At 36.3% G+C, this 16334-nt stretch overlaps 2 protein-coding genes across 2 annotated transcripts; both read right to left on the bottom strand.

Moving 5' to 3' along the window:
* Positions 1 to 983: 983 nt before the first annotated feature.
* Positions 984 to 1928, bottom strand: LOC118982878 (olfactory receptor 52D1-like). The gene has a single exon (XM_037040031.1). It carries the CDS (start codon positions 1926 to 1928, stop codon positions 984 to 986), a length of 945 nt encoding a protein of 314 aa, XP_036895926.1.
* Positions 1929 to 12693: 10765 nt separating this feature from the next.
* LOC118982877 (olfactory receptor 52Z1-like) lies at positions 12694 to 15634 on the bottom strand. The gene is made up of 2 exons (XM_037040030.1): positions 15622 to 15634; positions 12694 to 13652 (listed from the first exon to the last, which is right to left on the bottom strand). The coding sequence occupies exons 1-2, from the start codon at positions 15632 to 15634 to the stop codon at positions 12694 to 12696; spliced, it is 972 nt and encodes a 323-aa protein (XP_036895925.1).
* Positions 15635 to 16334: the final 700 nt, after the last annotated feature.

Raw genomic sequence — 16334 nt, 5'->3', positions numbered from 1 at the left:
CCAAAAATAAAAAATAAAAAATTTCAAGGGAAAAAATGACATGTCAATGAATGACTACAAATTGAGACAGGTACTTTAGCTACAGGACAGATTGGTAAAATATATTAACCTGGCTTAACCCTAAAACTATTTGAGTCACCAACGAGTAGTGTAGTAGTAATACAATGCTATAATTGTATTATATACCCATAATGACTAATTCTACAGGACATTTCATACAAATATGATTTATTACACTTCAAAAAAGGGAAAAATGGCTAATATCACAGTAAACGGTGGATATAACAATGAATTATGAGGAAATGCCAGAGCAGAATGTTTCTCTGTTTTGTAATATAAGTGTGAAATCATCAAAGAATGGGAGGGAGAGCAATAGATATTTTCAAAGAATCAACTTGAATGACATTGAGGAAGTAGATAAAGGAAAAATGGTAGGGCAATTTTGGCTATCATTAAGTCTTCTGGAAAGGTGTTTGTGGGAAAATATATTTTCAAATATTAGAATGATTCTAGCTAGATAAAGTAAAATAATATGTCACAAGAATTGCTAGGTGACCTGTGGAAGGCAAATAAGGACAGTTTATTCATCTGTGTTTAGAAGACATTTTGTTAGAACCATCTCAATTTCCAAGGTTATAGATTAAAATTCTTTTAATCTTATTGTTCAAGAGATACAGAGATCCCCATTAATTATGTCCTACAAAAGTATGGTAGCTTAGTGAAAGATATAATGGGTCAATAAAAACAGCTCTGATAAAGCTGGTAAGACTAAACAAGATAGTCTGTGTGAGCAAACATAACAAATAAGATCACATAAACTGGAGATATTGCACTATCAGGCAAATCTATTTTTGAGTAAAAAAATTTAGTCAATGCTTATTAATACTTTAAATATTACAATATTTAGGAGTTCAGCCTTCTGCAAAGACGGTTAATGTCTTTTTTTCTATAAATCTTAAGTATGTGTTAAGGAAAAAGGTGTTTTAGAATTTGTGAAAAGTTAAAATCTGGAGGAATCTATTTCTGATCCTCTTGGTTCTTATGCCATAAATCACTGGGTTAACCATAGGTGGAAAAAGGAGGTAGATGTTAGCCACAAAGATGTGAATGTGAGGAGCCACATGGTGTCCAAACCTGTGAGTAAGGAAGGAGGAAAATGCTGGGGTACAGGCCACTGAGATTACACACACATGGGATCCACAGGTGCCCAAGGTCTTGAGCCGAGCAGCCTTGGATGGAAGATGGAAGACAGTGTAAAGGATGGCAATGTAGGAACATAGGGTTAATATAAAATCTAAGCCTCCAGTAAGGAAGGTAGCAGTTAGACTGTATATTCTGTAGATCCTTGTCTCTGCACAAGCAAGCTTGATCAGAGCCATAAATTCACAGTACGTGTGAGGGATGATATTAGTTCTGCAGTAGGGAAGCCATCGAAGCATGAAGGGTTGAGGACTGAAAAGCAAAGCCCCACAGAAGACAACAGTCAGCCCCAAGTTCTTGATGACTGTATGTGTCAGGATAGTAGAATGTCTCAGAGGAATGCAGATGGCTACATAACGGTCAAAGGCCATGGCCAAGATAAACCCTGAGGCCATGCTGCAGAGCGAATGAATGAGAAATACTTGTACAAGGAAAACTTCAAAATAGATCTCCCTATCATGGAACCCAAAAATGCTGAGGATTTTGGGCATAGCAGTAGTGGAGATTATCAAATCAGCCACAGGGAGCATACAGAGGAAGAAATACATGGGCTCGTGCAGGTTGGAATCTGTTCTAATAATAAATAGAATAGATAAATTTCCCAGGACAGCACTTAGGTAGACAAGAAAGAAGGGCATTGATAGACAAGTGTGGAAGGCTTCCATCCCAGGAATACCAAGGAGAAGAAAGGTACTGGGATGTAAACTGGTACTATTTGTTAATAACATGATGAAAACTTCTGGCTGCATTCAGTTGTGGGATAATAAAAATTCTTTCATATCCCTTTGTCCATTTAATTATACCTTTATTTATTAACTTATATGAAATAGTTGATAATATATTGTACCTTAAGGAATAAAAGATAAATAGGGCCCCATATCTCACTTTAGAAATGAACTTTTCTAGTAAGGGAGAAACTGGTGCAAACCAATGATTAAATTTTCATGGGATTAATATAGTGAAGTTATATATGAATAAGTAGTTTTATTACCCATTAGATACGGTTATTTATTCCACTTGTATGAATCAGAGGATTCATAGGTAAGATGCATTCTGAACCTTAAAAATAAAGAGAAAATTGCAAGTTAAATAAGGTTAGAGGAAAACTCTAACCTTAACTTTATCAGCATGATTTAAAATTCCTTTGTCCAGAACTGTTTATGAAATATATTAAAATGGCAATGACATTGTAGAAAGAAGAGAATGGAAGATTGTTTTCTAAATTTCACTTGACTGCCCACTACAACACACTAATTGGCATGCACTGATAAATAATTTTAATTACATGTATTCTAGACTCTTTTTCCAAGAAATAAGAGCTGTAAGAGCGACAGCAAAAGGTTCCAAACCTGGACACGCTTTGCATCTGTCTCCTCAGACTAAGCAGAAATTATGTCACCCTCATCTTGCTGTTAACTATTTTGAAACCAGGCAATAATCACCCTCTTTTAGTTAACATCCCATTCCTTCTCTAAACATCTTTTCTTCTCTACAGCCTTCCATCCAACAAATTTAGACTCCAAAGTTTGAGGGTTACCAAATTTAGCAATATATAACTAAACTGTGCCATGCTCACTGGCCCCACTGTTAACCCTGAGAACAGTTTACAACCAGAGGTATAAACACAATGACAGTGGCACATTGTACTTTTGGAGATGTATAAAACAAAACAAGAAAAAATAGATGAAAATGCAGAAAGCCTTCAAAAATAAAAAAACAGCAGATTCTATCACTATTATTTTTTCACTTACAGTGAACATTCAATGTCATAGTTGTTTCATGTGTACAGCATAGTGGTTAGACATTTATATAATTTACAAAGTGATCCCTCATAAGTCTACTTCCTACTGGCATTTTATATAATTATTACAATATTATAAATTATATTCCCTATGCTTACTTTAATGCGACCAAAGTGGTGATTGCACAGAAAAGCCTGTCTCTGTTAGGAAATATACAGAAGGCACACATCTTCTCAGAAGGTGTTCCTCAACACCTACTCAGGTCAGAGAATTTAAAAGAATTAATAGTCATAAAGCCTAGATGATGGCATGGGAGAAAAAACATATCACCCAATTTTGGAATTCACAACCACTAAGCACAAGGAAAAAAATTCTCATTTGAAAATAAATAAAAGACAAAAAAATCTAAAATTATCTGGTAATGAAATAGGGTGGTAATGAAATAGGTAATGAAATATATATGGTGACACAAGAGAAGCTTTACAGTTGTGAAGATGTGAGAAGCAGAGTTTATTTTTGTATTATTATTGATTAATTATTGTATTATTTTCTATATGAGCAACTGTAAACCTACTTTTGCCACATCCCGTGTAGTTCAAGATTTATTTTGAATATTTTTACTTCAACAAATAAAATAGAAGTTTAGAAACTAGATATTAATATGTAAATGGTAAATGAAGCACACCCATGATTGTGCAATTAAATTTGCTTTTAGAACAACTCTTCAATTTAAATCAAGTTCAAAGCAACATTATAGAATATGAGAACATATGGCTTGTATATGGCATAATTCCAATTCTGAACTTTGTAGTAACTTCATAGGCTGCAGTGCTTTTATTATATGGGTGATAAAAATAAAATAAAGAAACTTTGAATTGAGAATTCTAAAATAACGCCAACAATAATTCCTAAAAAAATTAGGAGAAAGAAAATGATGAAGAAAACAGAAAAAAGTTGTATTGAGTAGAACAGTAAAAAGATAGAGAATATCTCGTTTAAAAGAGGACCAAACCTGATGAAATTTTACCAGTTTTAACAAAAACAATAAAGAAAAATTATGCAATTTTAGAAATGCAAAACAGGAAATGGTGTATTTACTGTAAAGTTTCACATACATTTCATATTATGGAATTACTTGGCCTCTACAGTAAGCCTATTAACTCCTCTGCCAGGAGGATATTCTGTTTTCCAAAGACTTTCCACATTAATAAAACCCTAGACTCACCATTTTGGGGGTCTTCACTTTCTTCTCCAGAATGAGTAACTAAGGCTTGAATTAGAAATTCTGATGTCCTTAGATTTTTGCCATAGGTTGTAGTAAAATGCAGGACTCAAACAGCCTGAATCCTATTTGGGATGCCCTCATTTAGTCTATTTCTTCAGAAGCCACGTGGACAGGATACTTGCTTGGAATTTCTTCCTCTTTGTTCCATTGCCATTACAGGCACGGATTTTTCTTCAGTCTATCACAAAGCTCCAGCTTTTCTCTTCAGCATCAGTAGTAGATACTTCAGAAATAAGGTGAGCAGATAGCACCTCTGAGCATGTAGAATTGGAAAAGAGAGTGAACTCACATGATTCCTCCCCTCCCAGGTGCTTCTTTGTGTCTCACAGCCTAGAGTTCCTTCCTCTCAGCTCCTCAATAAATGTGTTAAGTAACCTGGCCTATCTGTACATGTAAAAACCGCTGCTGTGCACGCCCTTTGCCCTAGGGCTTGACTAAATGGGGTGGGGGGCAAGGGGCTGTTACTTTTTGTATCTCCTCTTTTCACTGGCATTAGTTATCATAGGAAACCTCAACTCTATGACATGACTTTCCTAGAAACAAGATCAGATGGGAAGACTGTAAAGCTACTGGGGAAAAGGGAAATCCTAAAGCAAATTAAAATATGGTGGATAAATTCAGCCCAGACTTCCGCCAAGATGGAGGCATAGGTGGAAACACTGTGCCTTCTCCCACAACCAAGTGTGAATACAACAAAGGTTTGGAGAAACAAAAGGACACAAGACACAATCAAAGGACAGAAAATTGAATTATATGGAAGTCCGACCACATCTAATGGTTCAACGGGGACGGTAAGAGGGGCGGAGCCAGCAGCGAGCAGAGTCGGGCAGGACACGTCCCCTGACCCAGACACGCAGGCAGCCCGGAACCAGTTGGGGTGCAGGGCAGACTGACCGTGGTTGCACATTTGCACACAGTGAGACGGACCACGCAGGCCCCAGGGGGCGAACCCAGTGGTGGAGGACTGACGGCGGTGGCACACTTGCGTGCAATGGAACGAAACACAAGGGCCTGGTGACGGTGGTGGCTGGGACACTGGTGGGGGCCACGGCAGCAGGCGGCAGACGGGAAGCCATTGTCCCTTTTTGACCCCGCCCCCACATACAGTGTCACAACCCAGCGACTTAGTTGCCCTGTTCTAGTGAACACTTTAGGGCTCTGATCCTACTACAGAACAGGCACGAGCAGCCCAAAAGATGGTGTAAGAAGAACTCAAAGTCCCAGAGCCAATAACTCTAAGCGACCGAGAAATTGCCAGCCTCTCAGAAGCACAATTCAAGACACTATTTATCAGGATGCTCACAGAACTGGTAGATTATAGTCACAAATTAGAGGAACATAGTCACAAATTAGAGGAACATATGAAGGCTAAACTAATTGAAATGAAGGGAGATGCACAGGAAACCAATAGTGATGGAAAGGAAACTGGGACTCAAATCAATGGAATGGTCCAGAAGGAAGAACAAAACATCCCACCAGAAAGGAATGAAGAAATGAGAATTCAAAAAAATGAGGAGAGGCTTAGGAACCTCCAGGACATCTTTAAACGTTCCAACATCCGGATTATAGGGGTACCAGAAGGGGGAAAGAAACAGCCACAAGTGGAAAACATATTTGAACAAATAATAAAGGAGAACTTCCCCAGTCTGGCAAAGGAAATAGACTTCCAGGAAATCCAGGAAGCTCAGAGAGTGCCAAAGAAGTTGGACCCAAGAAGGAACACACCAAGGCACATCATAATTACATTAGCCAAGACCAAAATGAAGGAGAGAATCCTAGAAGCATCAAGGGATAAGGGGACAGTCACCTACAAAGGAGTACCTATCAGACTGTCAGTGGATTTCTCAAAAGAGACCTTACAGGCAAGAAGGGGCTGGAAAGAAGTATTCCAAGTCATGAAATCCAAAGACCTACAGCCAAGATTGCTTTATCCAGCAAAACTTTCATTTAGAATGGAAGGACAGATAAAGTGCTTCTCAGATAAGGTCAAGTTCAAGGAGTTCATCATCACCAAGCCCTTATTATATGAAAAGCTAAAGGGACTTATATAAGAAAAAGAAGATGAAAAATATGAACAGTGAAAGGACAGCAAACACACAGTTATTAACAACCACACCTAAAATAAAAGCAAACCAAGAGGACAGCTAGATCAGGAGTGGAACCATAGAAATGAAGAACACATGGAGGGTTAGAAACAGGGGGGTGGGAGGGAGAGAAGGCGGGAGAAGGCACAGAAAATAGCATAGTTGGTAGGTAGAAAATAGATAGGGGGGAGGGCAAGAATAGTGGGGGAAATATAGAATCCAAAGAACTTGAGACACGTGGTTATAAACTAAGGGGGGGGAGAATGGTGGGGGAGGGAGTGTGGGGGTGGAGGGGAATGAAGGAGGGGAATAGAACAACTGTAATGGTATAAGCAATAAAATATATTAAAAAAATAAATAAATAAAAAATAAATAAAATAAAATATGGTGGCTCAAGAAATATCACAAATGATTCAGACCCTGAATTGAAAGAAATAAGTAAAATGATGTTATAAAAATGACTTTATGTTTCTTTTTTAAAACTGATAATCTCCCCCCATCATTTCCTCACCCTCTACTATCCTAGAGCACTCATTTTTGCACTTCCATTGTCATTTTGTTTTCTTTTTTTCTTTTTTAAAGATTTTATTTATTTATCTTTAGAGAGGAAAGGAAGGAGAGAAGGAGAGAAACATCAATGTATGGTTGCCTCTCGTGAGTCCCCTGCTGTGAACTGGTCTGCAACCCAGACATGTGCCCTAACTGGGAATCGAACCGTGATTGTGTGGTTCGTAGGCCCAGTGAGCTACACCAGCTAGGGCGCCATTTTGTTTTCTGATCCCTTTGGCCTTAACGACGTACCCAGGGCCTTCCACTCTGTAACATTAGTGTGAAGGGAGATGCTGAGGTGATTGCATTATTTTTCACCTTACCTGTCTTGCATCATCAGAAGCTCCTGGCCTGTTTCTTATTGTAGTTCAATGCTTTTTCAGATAACCTCAATGACATAAATAGTTCTAGAACAACAGCCTCTCAGGAACCAAGAAAAAAAGTGGTTCAGGTGTGTATGGAGCCCTGTGAAGTTTTTTCCCAGGGGAGCCCAGTATCTGCCAGAGCAGAGACTCTTGAGCAGAAGGTAGTACCAAGTCCTCAGAATTATTCTCTGACATTTTTATTAAGGATCAAAAAGGAGGGGAAAAACAGATAATTTCTTCTCAAAAATCTGTGTCACATAAAATAAAGAACTCCTTTAACTGGGGACATACTTAATTTGTAGATATGCTACTTACATGAAATTATTTCAAATTTATAACCACATTGACTTTACATAATGATTTTTAAAAAGGTTTTATTTATGTATTTATTTATTTTTAGAGAGAGGGGGAGGGAAGGAGAAAGAGAGGGAAAGAAACATCAATGTGTGGTTATCTCCTGCATGGTTCCCACCGGGGACCTGGCCCAAAACTCAGGCGTGTGCCCCTACTGGGAATTGAACTGGTGATCCTGCAGTTTGCAGGCCTGTGCTCAATCCACTGAGCTACACCAGCCGGGCTACAGAGTGATTTTTGACTTAGTCGAATATACATAATTCCTAATTTTCTATGAGAAAATATAATGCAACAGAGACCTTTTCTTTAATGCTATAGTTTTCATAATTTTAATTTAATGTTTTTTAAATATATCACTTATTTTATGTCCTATAATTCTCTTAATCATTCTTCAGTTTTTGGATATGTGTGCTATTTTCAGTGCTCCAGGGATTAGGAGAAACATGAAGACCAATTCTTTACGCAAATGTGATAGGAACATAATAGAGTTAGAAAAAATCTCACAAAGCTATTCACATTTATGGCTCTGAATATCATCCTACAAAAAGTCTTTATGATCTCGTATTATACCACCATGCAGATGGAATTTTTTCACAAGCCTGCATTTACTCATTAAATTAACTTTTTCTATTAACTAGGTAATAGGTAATATCCTTGGAAATGTCACAAAGTGTACAAGTTCTGTAACAGGGATATTTGTTGTAGTGGGAGAAATCAATAATAAGCACATTTAAAAATAATATTTTAGTGATGTGGACCTAGACCTGCGGGGTCTGTGTGTTGTGGCTGTGATGAACAAATTCACACAGACTACAGAAGTGCTGTTGGAAAAAGGGATGGCACGGCCACTCTCTGAGTGAGAGAGAGGGCCCTGACCTCAACAGAGAGGGCCTCTCTCAACTCCAACAGGCTTTTATTGCTTTTCTGGGTACTTTACATAGAGGATGGCCCTCATTTACTATGCACAGGTTCACTGTAGGTGACTACCTTTTACAGATAACAAGGGAAAGAATGTTGCTAATTACTTCAAAGAGAATGATGTTGCAGATTAAGGGGGAAATGGATGAACTGGTTATATTGCATATCTGGGAGGTTTAGCGAGACTTTAGGAAGTTAAAGATATGCAGTAAACATTTTCTCCCTCAATTCAGGGTGAGGGAGTTTTAGCAAAAGCAAGCCTCATAGCAGCCTAGATACAATGCGGGCCCAATTCCCCACGGAAAAACCTATCTGTGGGAGTGGGTCTTGTGTGCTGACCTCGCCCTCTGTCAGTTTTCCAAACTAGGGGCTGGGTTACATTCCCCATGCCACGTGGAACGGTTCCCTAGATTGTAGGATATACAAAAGTCCTTTGTTGGAAACTAAGAGGTTGATGTGACAGAGACTGACTAAAGGTAAGAAGAACTTAGAAAAAAGGTCAGGAAGACCTCTGTGAGGAGACAACATGTGAATTGAGACCTGAAAGAAAAAAACTAAACCAGCCATTCGAAGAAATGAGAAAGAGTCATACAAGCAAAAAAAAAATGATGACAGAACATGATGAAAAGGGCATCTTCTATTCTGGGAGAATATTCTTCCTAAGTATTGAGGAGAAGAAAAGCAGAAAATATGTGGAGCAAAGTAAGCAAAGAAAAAAGAGTGGCCCTTGAGAAAGTTAAAGAAAGGCACAGGCCAGGTTATTTAAGACCTTACAAATCAATGAAAAAAAAAAAGCTATAGCTTTATAGCTTCCAATATTTGTATTGTTCTTAATAAAAAGTAATATGTTTTCACATATCTTATTCTAGCTACTGTAAGGACAGTGCCTCACACAGCTAGTTACCTGTCAGAATAAGCACTAAGCACTGTGCTTGGTGTAAAAGGCACTTATCTATTAATTTTGTATTTTGTTGTATTTTTTCATTACCATTTATCCTTCCTACATCCTCTTCCACCTACAACCCTGTCCTACAATCATCACACTGTTGCCCATGTCCATGAGTTCTTTCTCTGTTTCTCCATTTTTGAAGGTATTAATGGTAAAGAAATAACTGAACAATATTGAAATGAATCACTAAGTAAAGAATGACTAGTTGAGTGTATATATATATATATATATATATATATATATATATATATATATTTAATCTTGGGAGAAAATATTTTACCTGCCATGAGCCCACATTTCATATACTAAAAGAGACTTTACTGGCTTAGGATTATGATTTCAAACTTTAGGCATATGCAGTACATCTAGAATTTCCAAAAGCCTATTTCTTGTCTCTGGGTGTAATTCAAGTATGTTTGTTCTCACCTCTTTATCCTATGTTTTTATTCTACTTCTAATTACCCATCTCTTTTAGCACACTCACATTGATGAAAAAGGTATCAACTAAAAATAAATTAAAATTTGTGACTATTAAAGTAGATAACATTTACTGAATAAATGAGTAATATTAAATTGATAGGAAAAAGAACTTTTGGAGGACAATATGAACATTACCATCAATTACTTGTATGTTGTACGTGTAACATTTAACTACTTACAAACATCTTTAAATAAAACCTTCAAATACAAAATATATATTTTAATGAATGGATATTGAATACACCACTGCTAGTGCTTTTGTTACAAAAAAATGAAAGTTTTATTGATTTTCTTGCTAACAAAAATATATTGAAGCTACTGCATCCTAGGTTTTACATTTCATTTACCAGTACAACTATTTAAATGGCTACCTACATAAATAACCCAACTTTTGAGTTTATAATTTTTATCTACTATGTTAGCTCCTAATATTTATTATTAGAATTACATTAAATACATAAAATATATTTTATCAAAACCATTTAAAAATAATATTCTCAATATTAAGATAATTCTTTCCAGCAAAATACAGTTGATGAGAGGTTAGTAATTAAATCTAGAAATGAATGAACAAGTGAATGAATGAATAAATGATTGGCAAGGTCATATTATGAACTGAGAACAGAGGCATAAGTTTATTTTTGGATCTTTATTGAAGGCTAGAGTCTAGTCTTCTGGCAAGCAGGTAGTGTTCCTAAAACAAGAAGCCCTCTTGTTCCTGCCTACAATTAAAATATGATTGACACATCTGTCTCGTTTGAATATGGGTTTATAAATTAGAAGTTGCTTTTACTCATATTACCTTGTTTGATAAAGTTGTACTTGGTTTCTTTCTTTCTTTCTTTCTTTCTTTCTTTCTTTCTTTCTTTCTTTCTTTCTTTCTTTTTTTTTACCTTCTGAATGTATTCTCTGCCTTCTGGGGAATCTGTAAGATATATGGAAGCTTAAATAATAACTCATTTTTATATTTCAATCTCCTATCATTAAGCAAAATGCAATGCAATTGTTTTCATAATGTCAGCTATCATCTTTTGGATTATGGATTGATCATCTTTATGCTGCAGAAGACCCTTTGTGGCCAAAACATGATGGCAATTAAAAAAAAGTAACTGAGATGGTCACTATCCCCTTCACCAACTGTTTGCCATTTTCTTTTTTTTTAAAATTTTATTTATTTATCCTTAGAAAGGAAGAGAAGGAGAGAAGGAGAGAAATATCAATGTATGGTTGCCTCTCGTGAGTCTCCACCTGGGAACTGACCTGCAAACCAGGCATGCTCCCTGACTGGGAATCGAACCACAATGGTGTGGTTCACAGGCCCGCGCTCAATCCACTGAGCTACACAAGCCAGGGCTGTTTGCCATTTTCTTTTATACAAAGCATTGTTGCAGAATACTTCCATATCACATTTGATCATTCTGTCATTCAATCTAATAACTGAAACAAGAAAATTCTTTAAAAAGTACCACACAGATGACAGCCTTATTACACAAAGAATCTAGAAACAGCAATATGCATTTATAGCAACAATATAAGTATTTTCAAGGCATTCAATCCAATTAATTCAACCACTACATTATGTATATATTTACATCATATTCACATCTGATGCCAGGAAAGTAATTTAGTCCTATTATGAATCAAAAGGAGTAAAGGGATTACATTGCAAGAATTATGCAGATAGGTTTATAGGTGATAAAGTGTATGCCAGGTGCTATGAAATGCAATTAGCAATAATGTTTGGTGTGGGAAGAGCTAAATCAGTAAAATTGAATGTGCTTATGTAAAAGAGTCAAATGAATCCAGTGAACATAATCCTGACCATTTGCCACGACTTCCTCTCTTGAGAGTTTCTCAGATAGAATTTCATGCTCATTTAATCAGTACATTAAGGGACATAACCGATTGATCCAGGTTTAGCAACCTGACCCAATATGAGGTAAATACATATTTCTTGTCCCATGATCATTGCAGCTGGTGCAGAGTAATACCACCAGATCCATTCTGGAAGTCCATGCTTTCCTGCTATTGAGGCCCCACAGCAGTTTGGCTTTAGTTCTTCCTGAGTTATAGACACTCACATTATCTCTGGACATCAAAACATAACGTAGAACCTGATTTTTTGTTTGCTTAATCTAACCAAAGTAAATTTGTATAGTGTGCAACAAAAAGAATCTTTATTACACTAAGATATTACAGGAGATATTTTCTGGAACTTAGAAAATAACTTCTAAGAAGAAATAAAAATATATGCTTTAACTATATATCATATATAATATATAAAAACAAGTCAGGAAGTTTGTTATGCAAAATCATGAGCATTTATTATTTATTAGTTAAGGCTTTTATCTAGTAAAAATATTTATTAATTTTTTTGTATATTCTGGATCCTCTGGTTGTAATGATGAGTTTCAGATCAGAACCAATCCTGAACTTATCAAATTGACATTTGTCCTGCATCAAATTGACACAGAAGAGGGATTATGTTTTATTAAAATAGATAGTCAAATTCCCTATGAGGTTACAGTGACACTCCACTGCTGTAGTACTTCCATGTGCTGAGACATTTCTTCATGGAACTTAGGCAGTTCCTTTAGTTTCCTGTTTACTAGTGCAAGGAAGATGGCACGTGGAAATATGGATAGTTGAAGCTCTATTCAGAAGTTAGGTATTCTGGTGAATGGTCTGTCCAAATTAATTCAGGTGACATTTAAACCTGGTCTTCCATCCTAGACCCTCCTGTTCCTTGTTGCTTTGTAACCACTGATCATTTTGAATAATTACAGAGTTCTAGTAGTTTCATCCTTATCTGTTTTGTCTTTATCCCATAAACAATGGGGTTCATGGTAGGTGGCACCAGCAAGTAGAGGTTTGCCAAGAGAATAAGGGTGTGCCTGGGCACGTGGTTTCCAAAGCGATGGGTAAAAAAGGAAAAGAAAGCCAAAGTGTAGAATATCAAGATGACACATATATGAGCTCCACATGTTCCGAAGGCCTTTGTTCGGGCTTCCCTAGACGGTAGTCTAAAGACTGTCCTCAGGATTACCCAGTAGGACAGGGATATGAGAACAAAATCCAGCCCTGTAGTGAGGAGAGCTGCAGTGAGCCCATAAATACTGTTAAGGGCAAAGCTATTGCAGGCCAGCTTGGCAATGCCCATGTTCTCACAGTAGGTATGGTGGATGATGTTGCTCCGGCAAAAGTGCAGACGGAGAATGAGGAGGACACCAGGGGTGACTACAGCCACACTTCGAACCGTCAGAGCCAGGGCCACCTTGCTCATGAGAGAGCCTGTAAATAAGGTTGCATAATGGAGTGGTGCACAGATCGCCACATAACGATCAAACGCCATGGCCAGTAGAACAGCAGACTCAGAGAGGAACAGAGCGTGAACAAAAAACATCTGTGTGAGACACGCATGAAACGTCGATGGGGAAGGGCCCTGCCAGAAGATAAGAAGCATTTTGGGCACTGTGACGGTACAAAGAAGAACATCATTGAGTGCCAGCATGGCCAGGAAGAAATACATGGGTTCATGGAGGCTCCTGTCCCAGGCCACCACTGCCATAACTAGGCCATTGCCTGTCACAGCCAAAAGGTACATGAAGCTGAAAGGAATGGAGATCCAGATTTGGAAGTCTTCTAATCCTGGGACTCCAGTCAGTAGAAAGGCAATGAGGGGAGTGGATGTATAGTTGGATGTTGTCACAGAGAGGTAGCCAAAGTCTGTTACATGGAAAACAGAGAGAAAAGAATATAAGTAATGCTAGAAAATGAGTATTTCCTCATCCTATTCAAGACCTAACCATTAATTTTGGCATGATGAAACAGGGGAATAAAATGATTTGAGAAAAAATTACTACATAACTAAATGATTACAGGCAAACCATTTTTCTTTTTGGAGATGTCTTGTTCTCCTTGAAAAAATGTCAGAAAAATTGAGAGTTAAATCTTTTATTTTTGTAAAGCTAATTGCTGTGTCCACGTAATTTATGTATATGAGTTTCAAACTTTTAACAGTACTATGTATATTCAAGTAGTTTTTGCCTTTCTAACTTGATAATACATTCTCAAATCCCAAACATAACTTTTTCTCTTTTCATAAAACTGGATAGAGTTAATATTGTATTCTTTGATGGACAGATTTATTGGGAGGAAACAGGTTGGTTGGTAGACTGATATATAACTGGCGCCAGCATGATGGCTCCAGTTCATGTTTCCCTTCCTAAGGGTGTAAAATATGTTTGTGTGCCCTAATTTGTATACAGTAAAGAAAAAGTTTTATTCATCTGTCTTTCATTTGAACTCTTGAAGATAATGGTTGAATTAATGTGTAATTTAAACTGTTATGCAAAAGTTATATTATTCATACCTTAATAAGCATTGACTCTCAAAGATCATGAAATGGAATCAAACAAGACAAAAAATCAGAGTATGGAACATTTTCATTCAGAACAAGAAAGTCACTGAAGAATGTTAAGGCTCATAATTATTCAATAGTTATCAGTGAGAGAGCCTTCTACAGAGTACAGTGACTATAATTTTTATATTCATCAAAAAAAGGATGAGGTCAACTTATAGCAACTTTTAAAAATCTTTATTGTATTTTTCATTACCATTTAGTCTTCTTACACTCCCCTCCCTACATTTAAAGAAAATACAGTAATTCTCACTTTTATATGTCAAAAACTATAAGATGAGAGGAGCTTACCTTAAAAAATGCCTGAAATACAAAATTAATTTTCACCAGTTATAAAACACTAATTTAATTAGTCAAGTTTGTAATCAAATGCTGTACTTTTGGCAAAGGCATCGTGTATGTTTATGAAGACTTTCTGACTACAAATCTTAAGAAGTTTCAAAGTTATATTATATAGTAAATGTGTTCATCTAAAAAGGGGTTCCAAAATCTGGAATCTGCATGGCTCTAATTTTCATGTAGAATTGATACACTATCAAGTAGATGGAAAACTACACTGCATTCAAGATCTCTATCATTTCTTGAATTAACTGAAATCCTTTTCAAATATCCCAGACCTTAGTGAGAAAGTAGGACCCATTATCACATTATCAACAAAAAATTTATTCTATTTCCTACCATGCTGTCCTCCCTCACCCCCCTCTCTTTCTCTATCTCTGACAATGCAGATAAAGAAAAAATAAAAACAAAAAATTCTCATCAAAAGACAAACATACAGAAGACATGACACGTATTTCAAAGAAACTCCAAGAGAAAAATTCCTTGAATGGTTATTTTGTTAACAAAATGGAGTATAACTAGCCTTGTAAGATTTAGCTTTTGCTTCATTTTCAATGTCTGTCTTTGCTGTGTAACCACCACACAGAAAATTCAGCATATTTAAATAGGAGACATATCATATATCAGCACAAGAATGGACAATATAGCAGTAATGGTTTAAATAATAATTACAAATATTTATCAAAGTTTACAAGGCTAAACAATTTCCTAAAACCTGTTCTAACCACTCGACATGGATTATCCAATCTGATTGATGGTCACCACTACTATATGAAGTAGCCATTGTTAGTGCCCCAATTTTACACAGAAGGGAACTCAGTCACTGAAGGACTTTCCCTAGGTCGCATCACTAGTAAATACATAAAGCTTGTTCTAAAATCCAGAGACCTTAATTGCAGAACCCACAGTTTTAACTACTAAAGTATTCTAATTTACCTTTTAGATGCATGGTTTTTCTAAATCCTTGGAAACATAAATAAGCAGATATTGGATTTCCCTTAGGTCTGAAGTCTTAGGTCTTATGAGCTAGATAATCATGTCTAGCTTATAAGAATTCAGAGAAGATATATATATGTGTGTGTGTGTGTGTGCATATATATTTGTATACATAAATACATATATATATAGTCATCTGTGTTGTACATCAATATTTATAAAAACAACTCAAGGAATACCTCTGGGCCAAGAAGTCTTTTGGGTATTTTACATGCTGAATAATTGCTTTAGCATCTGAGACCTGCAGTCAGTATTTGGATTAATTGACTAGACTTAACTTTTATAATTACAGTTCATGTATATGGACACACTACTGTGACTAGGAGAAGAGTATATAAGCTATGGTTATAAATCCTGCTTTTTGGTGGAGATTATACATGATAAGATTAAGGAAAAAATACAAACCCATTATTAGTTAAAAGAAATTTGCAGATGTATATTTACTTGAGGAGAAAACAAAAATTGACTCTAACTGTATAGCCAGAGAAGTGAGGCAAGTTTATTGCCAAGGTTAGATAATATTCATTAAAGTAAGAAGATTCCTTTAGTGGAAAGAAATAATTATGATGCTATTCAGTATTTGGAGATATAAATCAATGCTAGCTGTCTTCATATATAATTTTATTTTCAAAATTAATTATACTTTTATTCTT

The sequence above is a fragment of the Sturnira hondurensis genome, unplaced genomic scaffold (assembly GCF_014824575.4).
Source record: "Sturnira hondurensis isolate 20B ecotype Veracruz unplaced genomic scaffold, ASM1482457v3 Scaffold0002532, whole genome shotgun sequence".
Classification (NCBI taxonomy): Eukaryota; Metazoa; Chordata; class Mammalia; order Chiroptera; family Phyllostomidae; genus Sturnira; species Sturnira hondurensis.
The sequence above is the reverse complement of the archived record's forward strand: the minus strand, read 5'-3'. Positions and strand labels throughout refer to the sequence as shown.

What these genes read in the sequence shown, in the direction of transcription:
- LOC118982878 (XM_037040031.1), bottom strand. Translation starts at nt 1,928, where the DNA reads ATGTTATTAACAAATAGTACCAGTTTACATCCCAGTACCTTTCTTCTC.